At 39.3% G+C, this 25549-nt stretch overlaps 1 protein-coding gene across 11 annotated transcripts in view; it reads right to left on the reverse strand.

The window, feature by feature from the left end:
- Nucleotides 1-25549, reverse strand: part of ZFPM2 (zinc finger protein, FOG family member 2) — a 434450-nt gene that overhangs the window by 253900 nt on the left and 155001 nt on the right. For 7 of the 11 annotated variants that reach the window (XM_083516563.1, XM_083516561.1, XM_083516554.1 and 4 more), the window contains 2 exons: nt 22257-22415; nt 10505-10606 (listed from right to left, as the gene is read on the reverse strand). In XM_083516563.1, the coding sequence (XP_083372689.1) occupies nt 10505-10535 (31 nt within the window). In that variant the 5' untranslated portion in view covers nt 10536-10606; nt 22257-22415. The remainder of the gene's footprint in view (nt 1-10504; nt 10607-22256; nt 22416-25549) is intronic. The other 4 variants (XM_083516557.1, XM_083516564.1, XM_083516556.1 and 1 more) reach the window with 1 other exon arrangement.

Here is a 25549-nt window from a genome sequence, read left to right on the forward strand (position 1 = left end):
CTGGAACATTTGAGAAAAGGTTAGTAATTTAAGTGGAATGGGAATAACACTGGAATATAGAGAAGGAATAAAATGGAATGTGAATAGGAGCATAGGAAGTGGCCTTACACTGAGTCAGGTCCATCTAGCTCAGTACTGTCTACATTGGCAGAGACTCTCTGGGGTTTCAGACAGGTTTCTCTTCCAGCGCTACCTAGAGGTGCCAGCGTTCAAACCTGATTCCATCTGCATGCAAAGCAGGTGCTATACCACTGAGCTATGACCCTTCGCACAGGATGTAAAGATGTAAGAAGGGACTACAAGCAAGGAAGGAAGAAGTGGGACATGGAAAGGATAAAAAGGGCCAGGGCAAAATGGGTACAAGGGTACGGGAAATGACACATAGAAGTTTGGGTGGAGAAAGGAAGTGGAAAAGGAGTAAATAGGAGCTGGAAGGTACAAGAGCTCTAATGGTACATTGTCAGAAAATGCAAACACATAGCACCAGACCCAGTTTTCCATTAAAATTCAGGCACAAAGAAGCTGAAATAGTAATCACATGGCAGTTACCTAAAATGGAAGCATTTTGAGACTGTCAGATCATCGGTATGCTGCCTTTCATTCAGAGAATGCCAAAGCAGTTCACAGGAAAAAAATTAAGAAAAAGAAAACGCACATTCTAAAACATTAGCATTAGACACTGAAGTGTAGACTGCCAAACCTAAGCACATGGAGCAATCCTATGCACAAGAAGCTGGCATAATCCAAGACAGCATAAATTAAAAGGTAAAGGTAAAGGAGCCCTGACAATTAAGTCCAGTCATGAACGACTCTGGGGTTGCAGCGCTCATCTCGCTTGATTGGCCGAGGGAGCCAACGTTTGTCCGCAGACAGTTTTTCCGGGTCATGTGGCCAGCGTGACTAAGCCGGTTCTGGCGAAACCAGAGCAGCGCACAGAAACACCATTTACCTTCCCACCGGAGAGGTACCTAGTTATCTACTTGCATTTTGACGTGCTTTTGAACTGCTAGGCCAACATAAAGTTAAATCAGATCCAAACCCCATTCAGCAACAGTTCTGCTGTTCTGCCTAAACCAGTAAGGGGGGGGGGGAGACAACAATCCTTTAAAATAGTGTTCTACACTAGGTTGTCAGGTCACATGACTGAGCTGAACTGGCTTATGATCCAGTCCAAGTCTGCTTCTATTTGATCCTGCCCCCAGGATGCCCCTCTAGGGGGGAGGACTTACACTGGCCTTGGCCCAGTCAGGTTTGGCTTAGCCAGCTGAGCCCCAGCTGAGCCATGAGGAACAAGTTACATTGGTGTATCTTTGGCTGAGCCAGTGTTGGGAACGTAACCCTGGCTTAGCCAGGAATTAGCTGGATGAACCTGAGATCTGCTGCACTTATTGCGGTTCTTGCCATAGGATTGCACCCTAAGTTCCTCCAATGCTGAAACATACAGTCAACATTTTAAGTACATATACCCCATGTTCAGCTGAAAACTAGCTTATCAAACAGAGGGATACTTAGTAGCTCCTATATGATAAATATTAGACATAACATGCACCATAATCCTATTTATTGGCTGACCACTGCATCTGGTAAATTATGTATTATTTGAAATTAACAGGAACATAAAATTTGTAATGGTTGCACTGAAAATATCAATAAATACATTGTTTCAATCATTGTAGTTAGATTATTCCATCTGCTCTAGTACACCCAGAGAAGAAAAAGGCAGGCAAGGCAGATTCCAACAGCACTGCAGGAAATTTCACTAGAGAAAATATTATTATGTGTAAAAACATGGGATACATAATTGAAATCAGTCGAAACACTACATAATTTCAGAAAGAATTGGCATTCTCCTAGCTCACTCTTTGTTTGCATGTACTTGTTGGACTGTAGTTTTCCTTCTAAATGATTCCATGTTGGGCATACTTGTTCAGTATATTAACACACCCGTCCTTCAACAGTTCAAGAAAAATTGTTGCTATGCAGGAATAATCTTGGCAGAATTAATGAGAAAAACACAACAAAGAGCAAAATGGTTGTGGACCAATTACATGCCCCTTTTGATTCTCAACCCATCTGCTTCCAGAAGCTGACATTGTTTCCTAGTCCTATGCAATTACCAGAGTATGTGATTGCCTTTATGACCAAAATACAGTGGAGACAGCTGAAAAGTGCAAAGCTTCCTGCCAGATTCTGCGGGTCCCCTGGTGCATGAAACTACAAGAAACAGTGTATTGTAATGCAGATGTCTGTTGATTCCCAATAGAATTTCAAACTCTAAGTCCTTCACTGCACAGCCAACAGAAAGTTGAACTTCTAAATGTCTTTACTATATTATGTACCATGTCCAAAAATGGGATTTCCCCCTGACAGCTTGTCCCTTATGCTTATGTGTTTACATTGTATTGCCACACTTATGTTTATGAGTCCAATAAGAGAAACAATTACCCACAAAAGACTTTGACCCTTCTGTTCACACTTAGGGGGGATCTGACCAGGGAATCTGTGGTGCTCGTTCTGTTCATCTAACACAGTAATCTGACCTCAACCCATGCTATTCTCCTCAACACTCTTGTGGCAGAAAGAGAGAATAGCAGGGAAGTACATTTGGGTGTGAAAAGAGATGCTCTGATTCTACATACACACTGTCAGAGGTCAGAAGTACAAAACTGGTTTTTCTGGGACATGCAGCATCATAGCTATTTCTTTCAACATGAAGAGAAATCTCCTAAGATGTACCACAGCTTTTCTTTTTTCTTTTCTTTTCTTTTCTTTTTTTTTTTTGTTTTTTTTTTTTTTTTTTTGTTCTTCTTAGTTTGGCATTCGGGTCCTAAACTGGAAGTAGTCATACCTCATGTTACAGACGCTTCAGGTTACGTGTTTTCAGGTTACGGACCACGGGAAACCCGGAAGTACCGGAACAGGTTACTTCCAGGTTTCGCTGCTCGTGCCTGTGCAGAAGTGCTAAATCTCGCTTTGCGCATGCGCAGAAGAGCCGAATTTTGGGTGCTTCAGAATGCGAACGCTATGGGTTGTGGACATGCCTCCATCACGGATTACGTCCGCAACCCGAGGTTCCACTGTATAGAGAACCAGCAAATTACAGACCACCAAAATGCAAGTGCTCTTAAAAACCCCAACCTATTTTCATAGTACAGTTTTTCCTTCAGTAGTGGATGCTTTCTCATAACCCAGCATCCTGCTTTGCACACTACAGACCCTGCGGTGGTCCCAGGCAGTGACTTGCAGACAGGGAGCTACAGGCAGGGCACCATCTCAGGACACCATTGATGGTATTGGGGGGTGGGGCTTGCAGTGGAATGACATGTGCTGGATGTACACTCATTCTTCAAATATCTGGACATAACACCATTGGCAAACCTGTCATGGGTTGAAAGACTTCTGCAGAGCCCCTGCCTCCCACTCCTCAATAGCAAAATGGCTCATTCCAGCATTCATTCCTGGGTTCCCAAGTCAAGGTACTAACATTTTAGGCCAACAGTCAATAATATACCCAATGCCTAATAATTGATAACCATGCTACAGTATTTGTAAGTCAGCTTTGATTCAAAGAACCCCACAACTAGATGAGCACAACTGACACAGTTTGGGAGTTGTGCTTCTCCAACACCAGTCCCCATGTGGTAAACCAGTGTAATCCTATACATTGGGTTGTATCCAAGGTAAGTGCTCCTCAGAGTATACCCACTGAAAACAATGGACATGACTAATTTCAGTGGGTTGTATCCAATTTTGTTCTACTTGGAGTAGCCCCACTGAAATTAAAGGAGTCAAGTTAGTAATGTGCATTATTTTCAATGAGTCTACTCTGAGCAGAACTAATAAGTAAGCCCCACTCAGTTCAATGGGACATGCTTCCAGGTAACTGTGTATAGGATTGTGGCTCGGGAGGAATTTCAAAAACACTGATCCTATAGGATGGGAGGCTGGCTTTCAGAGAAAAACAATCCATTGAATATTCAGCTCATGGAACCCAGCTCATGTTTCAGGGAAGAAAACTATGGCGAAATATTTTGTTAATGCAGAGTGAAGGACAGAACAAGTTTTGTCTTTGTAAGAACCAATGGTGGTTCACTGTAGGGAGCCTTGTGAGATAAGGCTCCCCTAAAACTTCAAAACATTTCAGTCAACTGCAGAAGGGGGCATTAGATTGCCTGCTATCTTCTTGGGATACTTCATTTAGATGATGGAAGCTGGAATTACATGTTTATGATTCAATGAGGTTCCCCTACCCTGCCCCTCTCCTCCAGTTTATCCAGCAACAGGGGTGTCAGGCTTTCTTCTTTTAATCCAGCATCCACTTCACTATAGAAGGTGTTATTTTGACTGCCTCTTGTTTCATAAAGGACTCTGAAGTCGTAGTAATTTTGGCACTTTGTTATAATTTTTCTATGACAGCCCCCCAACACACACACACACACACACACACACACACACACTCTTCCTCACATACTACACCAACACCCAGCCTCATTTTCATATGGATACAAAGCATCAGGATAAAATGATGGTTCATTATAGTGGTACAGAGCTCTTATCTTCATCCAGCAAGAGTCATTTCCTTCCCAAGATTGAAATGCAAATGTGAAAATTAATGATAACTGCATTATCTGATAGCTGAGATAATACCGATTCACCGGCAGAGTAACACACAGCCGTCCTATGATTTCCTCTGCTTCTTCACAATATTCTTCTTACTGTCAGACTATATCTATGGTTAACTGTGTTTCATGGATTTTTGTTAATTTACATCAAATAGCATTTTCCAAGATCCCATATCTACCACATTTTCCCAATCAAAAAGGAAACAAAATCAGGACTGTAATCTCAAAGTCCTTCTCAGGATTGATTTTGTAAAAAGGAGATCCTGCATTTTCAGTGTCTGTTTCCTAACTAGCCATCCTAATATACACCAAACACTCTACCTGTTTTTTCCCCTCCCTGAATTCATTTATAGCACCAAATAAAATAGTAATTTATAAAGGGCGAGAGGGTGTTGCAGAAAACCTATTAAAATAAACATTTAAAACCCAATCCCCACCCCAAATCATGTACATAGTGTACACAGAAGGATATCACCAGCACACATTTCACTAAAATGGCACACTTCATAATCCTCACATGACAAAACCAGCTATTATTTGTCAGCTTACATCAGAATATTAATATGGTCTACTCATGTTTCGTTCAATTCTTCACTAGGCTGGGCATTTCTTATGAATAAATGATTCCCAGAAAATCATAATTCTTCTGCATAGAACCTCAATCTTTAATTCAAGAAAAATGATTCAGATTGCACGTAATTCAAATCAGCAGGAAAGTTCATTCCAATCCACATTTACTCAGAAGTAAGCCCCACTGATTTCAGTGGGATTTATTTCCAAGAAGGCACAAGATGGCAGTCTTAGCGGCTTCTTTTATCTTTTGACAGATTTAAGGATATCTGGGGACAGATCCTTTCCAGAGTCAATTTCCTGTGGTCTTCTATATAGGAGCCCTCCAGCACGTCTGTTCACTCCAGCTCTCTGTTAGTTTTCTTCTCACTTCCCTTTATGGCTTGTAGACAGTAGATGTTGATGAAGCAAGGTTCCTGATCATGTTCATTTGTTATACTGCCAAGTGAGACAATGCTGTCACGGGTGCACTCAACCTGAAACTGCGGAAACTGTTTGGCCTTTGGGCACTTTCTCGGTTAATACTGCCACTTTCTCTTCTGGAATTTGGCTACTCTAACTTCCCTGGTGCAACAGAGCTTCTGAAGTCTCACAGACAGTAATATATGAAATGCCATGCTAAGGGTTTGCTCAATGGCTTCGTGCATAGGTAGTAGCCAAAAATATTTAATTTCTAGCTTTACTCAAACAATTTCCCCATTCATAGATCATATAATTTACCCACTTGCCTTGAAAAGATTCAAAATTTCTATACATTCCAACATCATTTTCATTTGGAGACAATGATAACCAAAGATTAAATTTATACACAAGTTAATGTACAGTTAATGTAACATAGAAAGTAGAATTTTTCAAGTGTATTTTATTTATGGTGGCAGGAGGAGTAACCTAAAACAACAATGTCCCATTCCTAAGGAGATATTTTTGGTTTAAAATGTTTTCCATGAAATATATTATAATATATTTTAGTGCCAAATCTTGTTTTTACATAATGCTGCAGTGCTTTGTGTGAAATATAGGCATATTTTTGTATATCATTAACAACATTATAAATAACATCATCATAATCAGATATACTGTATCTTCATTTTTGTTTGCACTATATTTTCCACCTGCTGGTTTCAGAAAATTACTGCTGGAGTTCTGCTCCTCTTCATACACAGAACACAGTAATTTGCAAAGTCAAGCAAGGATGAAAATGTGATTGAAATATAAGAGGCCTTTTTAATGAAAATGTTGTTGTTGCATTATAAATTATTTCTACAAAGAGTTCGGGCTTCCTTCACCCTTTTGAAGAGAATATTCTCCATTTTTAGACATGGCTATTCTGAGGAAATTATTGTTTAAATATGGTCACCATTATACACCTATCAGTTATGCTAATAATTACAGAATGAATTTTGACATCTTTACATAAGGCAAAACTCAACTGCATTCAAGGGAAGAGACGCCTCAGTATCATTTGAAAAACAAATCTAATCCTTTACGCTTTTTTGTTCCACAAAGCAAGTTTTGCATTATTTACAGCTAATGGCTGTCTGGGTCATTCTTATTCATGTCGCTGAAACTGCCACCTTTTTCCAGCTCTGTCATGTTGCATTTGCACTGTTTATACTGTTTGTAAGAGAAAATATTAGCTTAGATTTCTGCCTAAACACGAAGCTCTTACACTTTATTGATTGCAGTCCACAGGTTTCTCTCTTAACTCTGAAGTCAATGACCAGGGTGTGTTAAATGATTTATATCAAATGAAAACTGATAAGAAAAGTCCTTGAAAACATCATTGGCTGCCATATCCATTTGTTAAACTCAACGTGCTTCTAAATGTAAGCTCAGAGTTTGAAACTAGATAATAGCGCTTTAGTTTCCAGCCAAAAAAATAATTTAAGGAAGCACTGCTACTGTCTTTAAAAGAGCAATAAACAGGCTCTACAAGTTGGTGCTGCTTCTCATTAGAGTTTTGAAACTTACAGGTACACTCCAAGGAAGATCTAGGAAATGATTGTACAGAAATTTGTGCTGAGCCAAAAGTTTGTTTAATGTGTGATCCTATACATGTCTACTTAGAAGTAAGCCCCACTGGCTTCAATGGTACTTACTTCCAGGTATGTGTGTATACAGTTGTACCTCAGTGTGACAGAAAGTGCTTATCATATCATGAAGTGACAATGCTTTCTCTTTTTAAAAAACAAAGTTGAAAATGCTATTTTTTGTTGTTGTTCTTACATAAAAAACCTGACAGTACCTAACTATCTAAGGCTTTTCACCAAAGCCAGACTAAATGTCTTCCCCTCTGCAGTGCAGGATGGTAGGTTGAGAGGAGTTCCCTACCAGGACAGACTTTACTCATGTGCTCAAGACATCGATTCCATAAATCATATTTTGTTGCATTGTGCGAAGTATGAGCAGGCCAGGGCTGAACTGATACTACCCTTGCTGGTGCCTTTCCCAGGAAAATCAGAGGCTCACTATGTCAGGTTCCTACTGGAAGACCGGACAAAAGCTAGAACGTTGGCAGTGGCAAAGTTTTTATCAGTGGTTGCAAGAACAAATGAGCCCTATATTCTAAACAAAATGCTTGATTAACCTGGAGGTAGGCTGTATGAACTGTGTATTGATTTGTAATGTTTTGTTGGGTCTCTGGACTGTAATAAAGATTGATGATGATTTTTTGTTGTTGCTTATGCATCTCCACCCCACCCAGAAAACTCCTGAAATGACTTTAGGTCATGACATTTATGCCAGAATGCCTCTGAAGCAATGCTACATCACCACATAGTGTCATTCCAAGAACATTTTCAAGAAAACAATTGGCAGTCACCAGATAACATTTTTTTATGCCACTGTTCTAAGTGGCTGCTAACACCACAGTCCTATGCATACTTACACAGTAGGAAGCCCCATTGAGTTTAATTGTACTTACTCTCATGTAAGTATGCTCAGGATTGCAGGCGAGGGGGAAGGAAAATACACCTGAAATCTCTTTTTAAAAAATCCAGCTCCCTCCCTAAGAAATGCTAACAAAACATTCCACATACTGCTTGCTAGTCTAAAGTATATCCTTTAGACTAAATGGTGATGCACGTAGAAGCAAAGACACATACAGACAGAATCTGTGGTATGATAGTTTTGATAACCTTGATCAATTGATTTGAGAGGTACTTAATGCTTATTTAGGCTCCCCATAGCCAAGTCACATAGTTCATTGGGTGAACTATGTGGCTGCCAGTGACCAAGGACAGAATGGGTGGTCAGATATGTTTCAATCTGCCTTCAGATAAGAGTTCAGTACTGTCACTGCTTTGGTCATCCTGGTGGATGATCTATGTAGACAAGGGCAAAGACAGAGTGACTACATTGGTTCTTCCTGATGTCTCAACAACAATATATACCATCAACCACTGTATCCTTCTGGACAAATATGGAAATTTTGATGCTAGAGGCACCGCTTGGAGTAGGGATGTCTTAAGAAATCAATAGGGTTGCTCATCCCTACACAACTGCTGCGACCAGAATTAAGATGGGCAGCATAGGCCACCTCAAGTGGACTACTCATGGTGATTCTGCACCCTGGTTTCCCTTGTTATTTGGTCCTCACTCACACAGAGTCAATGCACACCCCTAGCAGATATAGCATGCTAACTCAAGCTTAAATCCCTGCTCAGTTTACTGATTACTGTATCCTCAAGCACTCGGCTAATCACTGAGATATTCTATCATGCACAAATTACACAGCTCTTAAAGGAGCTACATAGGCTGCCAATGAGCTACCAGTTGTAGATAGGTAGCTGTGTTGGTCTGCCATAGTCAAAATAAGAAAAATTCCTTCCAGTAGCACCTTAAAGACCAACTAACTTAAAGACCAACTAACATACCAAGAACTAACTTAGTTGGTCTTTAAGGTGCTACTGGAAGGAATTTTTCTTATTTTGACAATGAGCTACCAGTCCAGGTTTATGAGATTGGTTTACCTTACTTAGGTTCCCAGATTTTTTGCTGCATTTCATTTTCATAATTTTTATGTCTGATGGCTATACCTTTAAATTTTGTTGTACACCACCTTAAAACCTAATGAGAAAGCTAGTTTAATATTCTGGCTGATTAATATTCTACAGTCTTTTAAATGTGTGAAAAGGGAGTGCTTTGCTGTTTTGTTTTAATTATTTACTTATTTTTATCCTGCATTTTATTCTGTGAGCTGCCCTGAGATCTTATGATGAAGGGCGTTATATAAATATAATAATAAATAAAATAAAAATGTTTAAATAAATAAATGTATTTTTCAGGCTGCCGGATAAGCTAAGGGTGGTAAACAACTTTGCATGTTCAGAAATGCCATACCAATGATTATAAAAATGGCTCCGGGGGTTGTGTGTTTATACTCAAGAGTCATGTTTCACACATGACTTTTTCCAAAGTAGAATGTGTATGTTGGGTGCAAACCAGACACCATTTCAGTATAACACATCTTCTAACATTTGGAAGAATTACTACACATGAGGCAGTATCCAACTAACAGGTCCCATCAGCACAAGGTTACCACTTATGCAACTTGAATCTCCATCCCTTTCACCTGGGGAGTTGGGGGAACCCTTGGACCAGAATTAGGGAACATGCAGGGGGAGGAGAGGGGGAGAAGTCGCATTGCACAAGTAAAAATCCTTGGGATGTTTACTTAATGCTACATTGGACAGATCATTGCCTTTTGGTATTGACCCCAAAATCTCTACTTGGCAAAAATAAATTAATAAAATGCTAAGGAAAGGGAATCTTTTGCTATGTTTTCAATTACGTAAAACTTTTGTTTTCCACTTTTCATGGAGACAAAAGTACAGTGGTGCCTCGCAAGACGAAATTAATCCGTTCCGCGAGTCTCTTCGTCTTGCGGTTTTTTTCGTCTTGCGAAGCATGGCTATTAGCGGCTTAGCGGCTATTAGCGGCTTAGCGGCTATTAGCGGCTTAGCGGCTATTAACGGCTTAGGGGCTTTAAGAAAAAGGAAACAAACTCGCAAGAATTCGCAAGACGTTTCGTCTTGCGAAGCAAGCCCATAGGGAAATTCGTTTTGCGGAACGACTCAAAAACCAGAAAACTCTTTCGTCTTGCGCGTTTTTCGTCTTGCGAGACATTTGTCTTGCGAGGTACCACTGTAGAACCCCTTTATCTTGCTACTCACCTATAAAAAAATCAAAGATAAGTCTTTGCAAAAATAAAGCGATATGCAACATTCGCTATGTTCAATTGGCAAGGTGGAGGGAGCATTGAGTCTTGCAGTGCTGGCTGTTCATTTATCGATATAGCAATATATTCCTACCTGGCCCATCCCAGTCTTCTGTTTCAAGCATAAGTGGTCCAGGTTTCTCCAACCGTGCATCCCCATCAGAATCTGCTGCTTCTTGGCTGCCCTCTTCATCACCTATCAATTTGCAAAGGAAATGCACAGAATTAACATCCTCTGTTTCCTACTTCTCCCTCTTTCTCCATCTTAAAGCACAAACACGAGACAATGAAATTAATCATTTTAACTGCATATTACGCACACGCGCACACACACACAGTCTCTCTACTGGAGAATAAAATTAACAATCTTATTTTTAAAAATAATAATATTCTGGCACGTTTGCATCTAAGGAGTTATTAAAATGTCAATAAATCCTACAAAACTTGTGAACAAGCTTCAAATCCTTGAAGCTTGTTCACAGCTTCAAAAGTCTATATCAGCCTTCCCCAACATAGAAACATTTAATTTGGGGGCATTTGTGGGGTAAGACCAATGATGGGCCTGTATGATGCAGATGTGGATTGGGGGAAGATTTGGAGGTGGGGGATTATGTGTTTTCTGAGAAAAAAAGGACAGCACAGATTTTCACCAAGAAAACAGAAATCCATGAGATTCTTTAAAAATTCCTACTTCATAGTTGGGAACTACATCTAGCTCTGAAGGCAGTCCTTAGGAGATAGGTTTGAACCTTAGCACATTTTAGAAAATAAATGCTGAGTAAACTTTGTGGCCTATTAGCTGGGATTGTGACTTACCAACAGCATAACAGAATATAGCATTGTTTGCACATTGGCAGTAATTTCCCCCCTACATATAATTGGAAATGTCACATTTGGGGGGGGGGGTCAGGATGCTACTTTGCTATCCCAAAGACACAAAGTTGGAAGTCCTAACAAAATCACATGCATTTAGGCATTCTTCACACTACAGTAATCCATGCACATCCCCTCAATATAAGTCTCTCATAAAAAATTCTTATGCAATAGTAACTATTGAGCTTTCTTGACTGAGTATCACAGCAGCTGTTCGTCCCCCTATAATGTATTTTGCAATCGGCTAAATCTACAAAGTATTTTTTTTAACAATGAACAGTTCAGAACTGACAGGTCTAGTTTCTTGTTCACAACTGCTTATCACAGTACAGATATCATATATGTTTTCCAGGTGCTTTCTATAGTTAGGATACCTTCACAGAAGCCGCTCATGAAAGATAAGGTCATAAAAGAGATGAAAAATGTGTGAGCTTCATACACTCATGGTTTTATCATCAGACAAGATAGCTTTCGGTAAAGGACTTCTAGTTACAAACAGAAAGCTGCCTACAAGAAGAGAGGGAAATGTGAAAAGTTTGGAATGGAGTTCAAGTTTACTCTTCCAGGAAGCATAAATGTAAAACTAAATTACCAGTATCACCAAACAGAAAATTACAGTGGAAACTCTGTTTCAAAGTGACACTGCAGAGCATCATAAATAAATACATCAAATTTTGGAGCGCCATGAGAGAGCTCTCCTTTTGTTGCTGCTATTTACATGCCCATACTATGTGTACACACTGCAGGGAACCACAACGGGCCTTAATAATATAAGAACCAAAAGAGTCCTGCTGGATCAGTCCAAAGGTCCATCTCATCTAGCATTCTGTTTCTAACAAAAAACAGTCAGGTGCGTTTGGGAAGCCCACAAAAGGAGCAGGGCATGAAGGCAACAGCTTTCTCCTTTTGCTTTTTTCCAGCAGCTGGTCTTCAGAGGTCTACACTGCCTCTGAACAACGATCCTTGGCAGTCTGAACATGGTAAAGAGGAAAAAAATGAAAGACAACAATAACGTTCCCAAAGTAAAGGAAATATCATGCAAGCACCTAGTACCTGCTAAATTTACTGCCCTAAGTCAGTAAAAATACAAATACTTTGTGCTGATTTAAAAACAATTATCAGTGAAGGCTCAAGTTATAGCCTCCAACCTAATTTTAAATAGTACAACCAAGCAAACTGAAGCCAGTTTTCATTTGGCTGGATTCATGCTAAATTTGTCACAGTTTTCAGCCTGATTTCAATAGGTGCAAATCACTTAATCCACCTCATCTGACCATCAGCAATGGTGTAACATTATCTCAGCAAAAAAGACAATGTACTATATATTCCAGCTGATTTCAGTGAGAATTAAAAAAGAGCTCCTTCTATTCCGACCTATTCAGCCATAGTAAAGCATAAGATAGAGGCTACCTCTGCAGTGAGATATGGCACATCAACATCAGTATGTAAATTTCAAAGAGCTCATATCTTATATTGTAGGAATGGAACTATATAACACTGGCTTCGTGTCTGGAGAACTTCTCAAGTTTGGAGGTGTTCAAACACACAACTTCAGTCCCAAATGCAAAAGGTGTGCTCTTTAGACAGACAGTCAAGTGAAGCAGGAGTACAAGAAGAGGACATTATCAGAACCCCCACAAGTATTTCAGATCATGACTTCAGAGTCAAATTAATTTTGCAGTGAATCATGACACACCAAAAGCAGATACATTCTTGGGAGCATAGTATTTTTCACTTTAATGGGTTATTGTTTGCAATCTGCCCAAAGTTCAGGCAATGGACTTTAGGAATGAATGAATTTAATCTTTTTTCTAGTCTGACACTTTTGCATTTATTTGCCCATAAAACTGTCCTGTATCCATGTGAATTTGCTAATTTTTAAAGTTTCTCATGAATGCATATTTAAATATATACTTGCAAGCATATTTTCTTTAAAAAATATGTGTTTTAAACAAATGTTGATAGAATTTTTGAACAGGACATTCAGGAGATAGGAATGTCAGTGGAAATCTAACCACACAGTCATTTAGGAGAATCAGATTTTGTCAGTTCACACTGGAATTCACAAATATCAAATTGCTCAGGCATGCCTAAGTAATTTACAGTTCTGATAACATAAACAACGTTGCCACAACCTTCTCCATGTGCAAGTCTATCAAATGGGTTTGGAAATACAGAACTGCGGGAAGTGCTCTCACAACACAGTGTTGGAATCAAATTGGAAAAAAATGGGGGAAAGGAGAGGTTTCTCTAAGTCCTTCTATCAGAAATTGAAACTTGAAAACACAATTGGAAAACTGTAGCTGCCTCATTTCCTCAAATGATCCACCACCTGGTGGGGAAAACTACATTGAGATTTAAGCAGATTTAAGTGAGAGATTATGACATGTAAATAATTCCTATCTCACTCTTGGAGGTTAAAAAATTTCAGGGATGTTCCTATGTTAGGTTTTTAGGAAGCATTACATCCACTGATTTAAGAGCTATGGGATTCACTATGATTTAAGAAGGAAAGTCCTCAAAGAAAAACATCCAGTTAGCCAACAATATATCCATGGGCGTAATTATTGTAGTATTGAGCTGCATTTCAGTAAAACAGGGGTTCTGTTATTTTTTAATTTAATTGATTATTATTTTTTAAAAATCTCTTTTATGTCAGTTCTTTTCTTAGCCATACCCAGCTTTATCTGACAGAAATGGGACAAAAGGAGTAAGGGACGACGACTGTAGAATTGCAGGTTCTCTGCTGCACTCATTTAGCACCATTTATACCCCATATTTTCCTGCTCTTTTCTCCTGACTGCCGCCTATCACTTAGTAATTGGTGCTTATTACTTACAAAGTGACATTTTTTAAAGTGCTGGTGACAAGCAGTATGTTGCTTTTATACTTGAAGCACATAGCTTTATAGCTGCCAAATACACACAGAGAGAGAAGGGGGGCGGAGGAACAAGAACAGTCACATTCCATGGGATAGACAGCAGCCAGTATTATGCTGCCCAATGGGATTATGTGAAAACCGTACGTCAGAACTTGAGAAGAGTGTATCCAAACATGAAATCATCTTTAATATTGATCCTGAAGTATTTCACAGTTTCCTGAATGTACCCAGTTTCACTTTTGGGGATTTCCACCACAACCCTAAGATTAGATCTTGCTTATTAAATAAAAGTCCACTGAATCAAAAAGCTCTGCATGTGCCTAGTTGCACAAGGAACAGAATCGTGTACACGACTAGATTAGCCCTTCCAAAAGATGAGAGGGAAGCCATTTTTAGGGTTGAACTAGTGTGTACATTTGGGAATTAGGAGCTGCAGCTGGAAAAACCTCAAAAGAAAGCTGCAGTTTCTCTTGGTTCTCTCACCTGTATGCTTATGTAGCTTCTTCGAATCATATTATTTGGTATATTTACCACTACTCAGTACTCCTTCAACAGCTACACTGCCCCAGTAATTAATTTTTATTGGATTAGGTGCTGTTTTGAAAGTGTAACTCACCCTGAGGGGATGAGGTGAGGAATAAATCAAAATAAATTAACTGCCATTAATAAATATGTCTGGTCAAAAGTTGCTTACATTTTTATTCTAACTTGTGTGGTAATCCTGTCATAAAGAGCATTTATCCAACACCACAGATTTGATGCAACAATATTTTCCCTGATAAAGTCAGTTCTGTATTAACACTACGATGAACAAATTCTTTGGGTCAAGGCTGTCCGTTATTATTAAAAAATATTCTAGGATTCCCCACCAGCAAGCCATTGAGAACAAAAGCATAAGGAAGAATAGTTGACTCTTGGATGAAATTGGAAACAGACTACCTGGTACAAAAGTGGCTGCTAGATGAGAGCAAATCAGTCAGTTACTCTGTTCCTGTTGTGTTAGTTTATAGTCCTTATCCAATTAATAGATCACCTCAAATGTATTTCTCTGCTTTTCCTTTGGAACACACCAACAAGGCCGAGAAGGGGGTCTTGTCAACTGGGCAACCCTGGACCGCCATACACACTGTCCAGGCTTGTGCCCCAGAGAGTTCAGTTTGGTGCTGCTAATGAAGCAAAACAAACATGGAGGCAGCAGTTATGAGTTACCAGTCTCTGCAGCCACAGCAGGCGCTGTGATTCTCCAGCAGTTTTGACTTCACCCCTGCAGGCACACTCCAGTGACTCTCAAGACAGACAGATGCCAACAACCTCCAATTCAGCATTTCTGATGTCTTAAAAAGGGGGATCATTACCACACACTGTAAAAGGTCTTATTACATCTAGCTCTATAGTTCGAGTCCACTGAACTCTCATGAAGACCCAGAAGGGCATCTGGAAAAGAATCTAGATCTTGTAACACTCAGCACTTGATCCAAGATTAGGGAACTACAACCAGAATCACCCTCTATCTGACATAGAGAAGTAATTCCAATCTGAGTTCAAATGTGGAGATCAACCAAGTCCGTTCTACACTAGACTCTGTATGTTTGTAATTCTATTTAATTCACTTACATTTGCTTCTGGCCAAGGAAAACCAGAAGCAAATTCTGATGAATTCCAAAAGCTGATTTAAAACAGACTGCATTTTCTGGCTACTATCCAGATAAATTGTTTGAATGTCTATAGCAGCTCCCAGTTTTGAAGAGGCAAGTTACTTTTTTAAACTAAACAGAGGCTTGCCTCTTTGGGCATATGAGCAGTAGAGAAAACTGCAAAGGAAACCATGTTTTCCAGCTGCACATGCAGTATGTTTACTTATGTACACATTTTTTTTGGATCAAATAAACTTTCATGGTACAGACAAAATATATCAAGTAATAGATTTTGCAATACAAATCCTCAGTGTTAATATATGCACAAACCATCGGGAATTTGATGCTGATGATTCTTTGAAAATCTTTTAAAAGTACTGTTTATTACATACATTAGCCTTTTCCTCCTTTTTCCCTTCCATTGGGGAACACATGTCATCATGTATTATACACTATCTCTGCTTACCAAAAAGAATTAGCGTGCCCTTCATTTCCTTGAAAAACATACATAAAGGCTCCAGGAAGAATTAAAAATAAATAATAAAATTAAGGAAGTGCAAGCTCGAAGAAACATGAAGTATTGTCAGAAAAAGATAATGTCAATCCTGGGGGAGTTGTGGGGCCTTGTGCCAAGCAAAGCTGGGGGCTGTTCAATCACCTCTATCAGTGCTCTATCAGTGTCTACACTCCAGCCAAATCCAGAGAAAACAAGGAGTCAAAGATGCAGGTCAATAAGCTTATAGACGATTTGCAGAAACAGCTCCTCCAGCAAGGTAAAAAACAAAGTCATATTGGCTTTTCGGTTTTGGGTGGTTTTTTTATTATTCCTTCACTTTGAACTCTTTGGTCTAAGCACACCCTGGAAATGTCACTGTTATATGCAAGAAATTTAAAGAGCTGATCTTCTTAATCCCGTTAAGAAAAAAGAACAAAGTTGTCTGTAAAGACCTCCCTATTGAACTCAAGAGTGATTACTGTATGGTATAGCTGCCTTATGCTGATCCTGCTCCCAATTGCTCGAGCATTAGAAGAGCAGAAAATATGTCATTAAAGACATTGCTCGGGAGAGGGAAAATCACTATTGATTGAAAATATTTCATTAAAAAGAATAACTAGACCTTCCTGTTTATTTTAAAGCACACACATACATAGAAAGAAAAACAAGCAAATATATTAAGTATCAAAGCTAGACACAAAAGCTGCAGAAAATATTTACACATGCTCACATAAAATCATTCAACAGAAGGAAGGAGGGATACCAGGAAATCATTTTCTAGGCTGCCAAGGATTTGGTGAGTGTTAGAGACAGTGCCAGCGACAGCTCCACACAGACACAGCATGAAGGAGAAAAAGGATGCAGAAAACAATAAAATGTAATACTGGAGTCTTTTAGCAGCACTTTTAACATCAGGAGCAGTGAAATGGTTCACGGGCTCCTTCTTCAGCTCCTTACAACTTGCACACAAATTCCTTCACACTTCATGCAAGTTATTTGTTATATAAATGGTTGCCCACACTGACTTCTATTAACTATAACCCCGAGTTTCCTCTTAAGCTTCTGAAATCAGGGTTTAAAACTAGTTAGAAAACTCTGGTTAAGAAGACAGAATCCAGTCAATGTTAACTATGGTTAATGTTTGTGTCAATGCATCACTTAATGAAGGCCAACTAGGAAAGAATAGAAGGCACGGCAGTCAAGAAATGTATACTCCTGTGAGTGGTTCCCTGTGTCTTAACCGTTTTTACATGTGTACCAACTCCTACGCTCAGCTTTTGTTGACTCTTTTGTAAAGGCTCATTGCTGATACTCAAGCCACACTGAAATAAGGAAACAATCACAAGATTTAATTAATCCTGCACATGTCTGCTCAGAAGTAAGCACCCTTAGGATCAATGGAAGTTATTCGTAGGACAGTGTGTAAAGGACTGCAGCTTTAATAACCTACTTACAAAGTATGATTTGTAAAACAAAGACTGATTACATAGGTTGAGCTTCTTAAACAGCATCCTAACTATTAACGGGTAATTTCAGCTTCTCTTTTAGTATATACTTTTATGTGCCAGTAGCAGATATATACCCCCCCCCCCTTTGCCATGCTAGGTCTCATCCACCTAACATAAACTGCAAACTCTAAAAGCAGAGGTTAACTGTGTCTTATGCAAAAAAAAAGTGGCTCATGATCAAAATATCAAGACAAACACAAATAATAAAATCAACTGAAATTAATCAGACTCAGCAAAAATGCAGCTCATATTAAATTATTCCACCAGTATTCACAGCTAGAGAGAATAGAAACAACTTACCTTACCTCCCCTCCTAACCTTTCAGAAATATAGTCACAGGTGCAGTTCCTCAGGAAGGGAAAGCTAAGTTTCACCACCCAATTCCAAATATTCTTTAAAATGCCCCCCATTCCCCCCTACCCGCACATTTGGGAGGGCATTTCAGTCCACCTTTCATCAAACTGAATGAATACATTTTTAACCAATGAAGAAAAGAGGATCAAACTTACTATCAGGCTGTATTTGCCAGTATTTATTCCACAGTGGCTGTTGTGGCACATCAAAATCCTTTCTGTGGATGAATGAAACCCCCAAGACCTGCACTTTCATAGACTATGGTAGCTCACCAGGCTAACTCTCAGCCTCAAAGCTTCATCTTCTTAGTTGGAAGTTTCCCCTGGAGTCCTTGGCACAAAGTTATAAAATAATGCTAGTGCTATTTTGTGTTGTGTGTGAACTTTTAGTTATTTGGTTGATTCTTCTTTGATATGCAGTGGAACCTGGGGCAAGGAGGTGCACTGAAAATCTAATACGGAGTTTGTGGGGAAAATGACCCAATGCACTTCAAGTGAATTTCCATGGTCCCTTTAATAAAATTTTCAGTCCTTTCCAAAGCATTAAAAGAAAAAGGAGGGGGTGGGGGCGGGGGGGGGGCAGGACAATCCAGGAATGACTCTATAATACTCTCCATCCAGATAGGTTCTCTCAATACTTCAAAGTAGGCATTTTCTGTCACACCGCCCTCAGTTGGAAAGAGATTACTGGGTTTATGTACACTTTCATTCTTAGAAATATCCTTTCCAATTTCATTTGTAGCTGTGGCAGTGAAGGACAGTTTTACAGCTTCTTTTATGAATATTGCTATACATCATCTCTCACAAGGAGTGTGAAGATGTCAAAGACCATGTAGCCGTGTGTGTGTGTTTATGTGTGAAGATGCAACAGATGTCTTCAGTAAACCCAAGTTTTGGAAACAGATGACCAACCAAAACTCTAAACAAAAGCTTTACTGTTTGCTTCAGTGATGTACAAATCTGAAGTTCATATTTTGGGGTTTCTAATTGTTCAGAACAGCCAGAAGTCAGGAACATGACTTAAAAACTCATTTGTGCATGTGTGAAGCAATGATAGGTTCCTCTTTCATTTTCACCATTGTACCTTCCACAACCAGCAGGGCAAACCATTATAAGATTCCACAATCCATTCACATTAGCTGTGGAAACTATAAGGGGAAGCTTCATTTGGGCATACAATGAACAATAAATAGTTTCTTTAGATTGCAGCCTAAATGAATATGCATTAGGTAATAAACTGCCTAATCTATATGATATTGAGCTAATGGAAGTGCAGCCTCTGCCAATGAATGGCTTAGGTGATGCCAAACAGAGAATGCTCAGCTACTGAGTAAATGACAGAGTTTGTAGACCAGCTTCTGTGAGGGAAAAGAAAGTTGTAAATTTGGCTAAGGACTGAGAAGATGTCTAGAATATAGGGAAACTAAGAGACAGAAGCTGAGAGGCAAGGAGGCTGAAGGACAGGCGCAGAGTATGTAATGCACTGAGATAGAAAAACCTGAAGGAAAAAGAGCTAGGAAATAACGCTTAAAGAAATGTGTGGGGTGGGAGGGAGGACAAATAATTTGGGCACAAGGAGGCTTTGAGACACTTTACAGAGCTCAGTATCAGGAAGGACCTGTATGTTATTGGGGGAATGAATATGGAAGTACTAGGGAGAGATAGGATGGCTAAGAGGCATGGGAAAACAGACTGAAGAACAGACATCTCAGAAACCAACAGATGGTGGTGGGAGACATGGACTCAAGAAAGGAAGACTCAAGGATAAAGCAGATTTGGAGTAAAACAAGAAAGAGGGTACAGAGGTAATTTAAGATGTGCACTAAAGGTAAAGAAAAAAGCAGGTATAAGAAGCTTAGAGGGCTGGAAATCATGGGCCAAGAAGCAAATCAGACGTGGCTTCTACTATAACTGTAATATTATGAAATATCAACCTTCTGAGAGCAAAGAGAGCCAAAAACACTGAGTGCAGAGTCAGAATTTTACATATCGATCTAGCTGCAGATTCTAGTTAAACTGTTACTAGCAGATGGAAATGAAACAGCTATTTTTCTGCAAGACCTTTACAAGATTCAGGAATCCTTTCCACCAGTGTATTTTCACTTTTTATTTATGTATTTGTTTATTTCACAAAATGTATATACTGTTTGATTCTAATAAAACCTCTAAGTGGTTTAGAAAAAGGCTGCATTAGTATAACATTACCATTTTCTGATAACTGCCGCCAAGACTTTAAACAGTAGGCATAAAATAACGTATGATACAGTGACTGGACAGTAACAAATATACCATTTTATATGGGCCAGACAATTCAGCGAACTTAAAGTTTCTTTGCTCTTCGCTGCCTCAAGAAGCAATGGTCCAGCTTCAGCTTTTTAAACTGATATCTGTACAAGTCTTATGCCCATGCAGATCACCTGTCCACCCCTCCCTTCTTGGCATGCTGTGAGTGAAGGCTCCCTTGGGTTACCTGTTTCATCTTATGTCACCATAGTTTACTTTTATGTCCACACTGAAAAACTATGGTTCTGAACAAACCAGGGTTTGAAACTTGTTTTACATCCCCAAGAATCCCCAAGAATGCATAGGCACAGGGCTTGTGCTTGTCTATGTTACATTTGAACTAGACCATTATTTCCTGGTTGAAATGTAAGCAGCTGGGACAAAGTAGAGTCGAATTATCATTAGAGGGGTAAGGCAATCCAATCATTATTATCTAGCTAATCAGCAGGGCAAGTAAGAGAAAGTTCCAAAAGAGGGTCAGAACAGACTGACACAGCTCAAGTCCAGCATTAAAGTTAAAACCAATATAATTCATTTCATGTCATGCTTTAAGAAACCAAACACATTTTTGTCAACTCAGTTTTAGGGAGGGAAAGAGTTGACTATTGTGGACCCAAGCACAATAAACCATTGATATAGCAGAAGGAACTGAAGGAACTGAAGGGCAAAACCAACCACTCAATCAGGAGAATTTTTGATTTATTAAAGTTGTTTTAATTTATTTTTGTTATTCAGCTTGAACTTGTCTGAATAGGATAAAAAATGTTTCAAAGAAAGAAATAAGCCAGATTCCTTTTGTGCTCCATGTCTGGAAAGTGAAGCTATGAAGCTGTTCAAGCTTTTTTTACTGTCCTCTTTCTTAATCTTTTTCAAGACAGCTCCTCTTCAACTACGGTTAAAGATGACTGGCTTTGAAAGTATCCATAGTTAATGTTAGCCACACTTTATCAATCGAAATGTAACAAACCATGGTTGAGCAGAAGAGAAAGATTCCAAACTTCTGCTGCACAGGAGGAAGAGACAGGAGTGTGAGAGCTCAAGGCTTGTTGCAGCTCATTTATGTTCATTTGCATCCTGCTAAATAGGTTTAGCATGGTATGCAAATCGGCCCAACCTGTCTTTTGCTCATGGCTTATCTTCGAAAAGTTACTGTGCATCATGGAGCCGATGCCATCAACTTAAAGGAATGTTTTATAATGTTGTAATCAACAGTTCATAGGAATCAAAGCCACAGGAACACAGCTAAAAAAGCATTGGACAAAATTATTTTGAAAATGCTCTGAGAAGATACTATTTTTTAAATATAATTTATTTTTGTTATTCACCTTGAACATGTTGCTACTAGTACCAAGATTTGTGACTTGATAGGTAACACGTATTGCAATTTTTTGTTTCTTAAGTCAGAATATTGTGTGGTTACATCCACACCATACACTTAAAGCACTTATACCACTTTATTTAATTAATTCAAATGACTTTTTGACTGCCAGAACCAGAATGAAATGCCTTTAAACCTAAACCAAATATGAACACATACCAGTTTTAATGTGTGCTGTAAAAGAAAGGCTCTTTGAGCCTAAGTTCAGAATCAAACAAGGCAAAATGGTACAGCAGGAGCAAATGCTAAAAACTTTGCATTGAGACTGTGCATAAAAACAGTCTTTGTTAGTTTGAAGAAGCATTTGCTTAACAAACTGTTCAGCAAGAACTGGGTACATCTGATTATGTCAAAAGAGGAATTTTTTGTGTAAAATATTTGCAAGGGAGTCGATACAATACAAATGATTGCTGACCCAAGGATTGCTTAATACTGATTACCTTTATTACAAAAGTATTCCACTTCTTCACAGCTCAGATTCCCAGGCTCAAATTCTGCAGAAAAGCTTCCCTCCAGAGGAAAGTCTTCTTTGGAGATAATGTCATTTCCCTCCGATAGACACTCTTCTTCTTCATCCTCAACAGCATCCTCAAGGGGGCCTTTAAAGAAACCAACAACATTGTACCAACGTAATGTACAAGTAGTCGCATAATAAAAGTGTAAAGTTGGACATCTGTACCTAAGGTTTCATAGAAGTAGATGATCACAGAAGTAGATGGTCTTCCATAGGTGGCTCTTCTTAATTAGCTTGGCCTTTAAAATGTTCCTTACAGTGCACACCTACTCAGCAGCAAGTCCAATTGACTTCAATGGGTCTCACTCCCAAGTACCTTTATAGGCGTGCAACTTAAACCAACCTTATTTTTTCTAAGCTATATCAAATACAAACAACTGAAGTAAAATACAGTGGACGCTCAGGTTGCAAATGTGATCTGTGCGGGATGCAAGTTTGCAACCCGCAGCGTTCGCAACCCGCGCCTGCACATCTGTGCACGTGCGGATTGCGATTTGGTGCTTCTGCGCATGCGCAAAGAGCAATTTAGTGCTTCTGCGCATGCGCGACTGCCAAAACCTGGAACTAACCCGTTCCGGTACTTCCAGGTTTCAGCAGTCCGCAACCCAAAAAACGCAACCTGAAGCGGACACAACATGAAGTATGATTGTATGAATGGCAGTCCTTATTTTCTGTGGTGGCTCCTCGTTTTTGGTATGCTAGCCTGGCACCTTCATTATATATATTTAGGGGCCAGGAGAGAACATTTCTCTTATCTCAGGCCTATGGCTAAATAAACAATCTATGGCCTTTTAAACTGTGGGAGGGTATTGGTTTTTTTGCTATTGTTTTAAGTATTTTTGTGTTTTGCCTGTGCTCCTTAGATGAAGGGTGTTATATAAATTAAACAAACAAACAATAAATAGCAGGACCCTCACTGCCTTTCAGTGAAATAGGATTGCCCTCTAATCAGGGAATTCCATAGCTGTGGTGTCACCACTGAAAATATCCTGGGGGGCCATTTTTCATGCTATGCCGACTAATGGAACCATGTCTCCCCCAGACTGCAGATTTTGTTTCAGAAGGTACTGATGAAGGTTCTTTTTTAACTACTCTCCGATCCTGAGTTATTAGTGATTTGTGCAGTAGTACTGATATCTTGTACTCACATCATACCTTAAGGCCAGAATCCAACACTTTGGGTATTTTGGACCCAAAGGCCAGTACATATACTTGGGTATGAACAATATCAATGGCGGGATGGGGGGGCAGGGATAAGTATACACCATCTGCTTTCATGTCAAAAATATACTTGTGAATTATCCTGTTTTATAGTACTATAAAGGTAAAGGGACCCCTGACCATTAGATCCAGTTGTGACCGACTCTGGGGTTGCGGCGCTCATCTCGCTTTATTGGCCGAGGGAGCCGGCGTTTGTCCGCAAACAACTTCCGGGTCATGTAGCCAGCATGACTAAGCCGCTTCTGGTGAACCAGAGCAGAGCATGGAAATGCTGTTTACCTTCCCGCAGGAGCAGTACCTATTGATCTACTTGCACTTTGACATGCTTTTGAACTGCTAGGTTGGCAGGAGCAGGGACCGAACAACGGGAGCTCACCCCGTCACAGGGATTCGATCCGCCGACCTTCTGATCGGCAAGTCCTAGGCTCTGTGGTTTAACCCACAGCGCCACCTGTGTCCCTTGTTTTATAGTACTATACTACCTCTGCATTTAATAACCAGCTAAGTATTTCTAGTATCAATGGTCTTATTTTATATTTGATAAGTAGATAGGGTACTTGAAATGAGAATCTCGGAATACTTTTGAAGACAGAGCTAAAGGTAAATAATTTTGTCAATCATGACTTTAGTTTCTAAAAACAATGATAATCAGAGCCTTCAACTTATACACACAAAAACATTTCAGGAAAGCAGACAGGCAAGACTTGAAAGAAGAAATACAACACATTCCTCAAAAGGAGGTGGAGAATGATATAATGATATAATGGAATACCCCTCTTGTATCTGAGCCAACGGAATCTATTCTATTTGAAGGCTCCTTTTTCATTGTTATTTGCTACTACATAACAAGCATATATCTGTACATTTTAATAAAATAAACCACCAACCTGCTTACCCACATGGCAGTATGGATAATACACATTTACCCATAACTGGTCTACCCCATCACTGTATTACGTCAATGCCAAGGCACGGAAACAAAGAAACACTGAAACTGAGCTTGCACATTATTATTTTATATTCTAGAAAGGAATATGGTATATTTTAATGAAACTAAATATACTATATAGTGACAAGTTGTAACCTTATATAGTGCACTTAGAGTGACATTTGCCCTCTACTTTGGGGATTCCTGTCAGTCATTCTGAGATCCCATTATTAGAATCACAAGCATTCCTAGAAGTGTACACCTCTGGAAGAACTCTTTGAAGCAGACAGGATGAGGTCAAAAAAGTGTACTTCATCTCAGTCTCCAGAGGCAAACTGATAAATCAAATTCCAAGTCCTATCAACTTTCAGGTCTACCCAAATGCCAAGTGACTAGAACAATATCTTATGCTCTATCTAAGCTTATATAAATACACCCATTCTGAAGTGAATGCTGGAAGCTGAATCCTCTTCTCTCTCTGAACAAAGTAGTCACAAAGTAAGTCCTAAAAAGAAGGGATTCCAATGATTATGATTATGATTATGATTATGATTATTTTGTAATGCTGACACACATCTCAAGCCCATGTTATTCAGAACAGACCTTTCCAGTGTTGAGGCTCAGCACGGGCTCGTTTTTACCAATTGACCATGAACCTAACATAACTGCAGTTTTGGCATTTGGTAGTATCTGGGACCTAACCAGGGTTCTTGCTGTCCACTATTTGAATTTAAAGAGCTAATAGAGGTTTGGCCAGGGAAACCCTGTGATACTCCCAATCACAAGCAGGATGGAACTCCAACTTTTAAACAGGTTCAAGGTTAAAACTATTTCTTTGCTACTTATTATGAAAAAACTGTAAATCATTTTCTCAAGTCCTTTCTGAGTTTGCCTGACAGCAGTTAACAAGGACGGGGAGGATACAGAGGTGTTCCTGGACACAGCAAATCCACACAAACCTAATGTAATTGAGCTTAACAGCAAGGCAAAAGCTATTTTTTTCTGGCCAAGGAAAATGGGAGCTATTTAAAATGAACAAGTTCTTCCTGCAGCCACTCACTTTTAACATA

The sequence above is a fragment of the Podarcis liolepis genome, assembly GCF_965112155.1.
Source record: "Podarcis liolepis genome assembly, chromosome: 8".
In the NCBI taxonomy this organism is placed as follows: domain Eukaryota; kingdom Metazoa; phylum Chordata; class Lepidosauria; order Squamata; family Lacertidae; genus Podarcis; species Podarcis liolepis.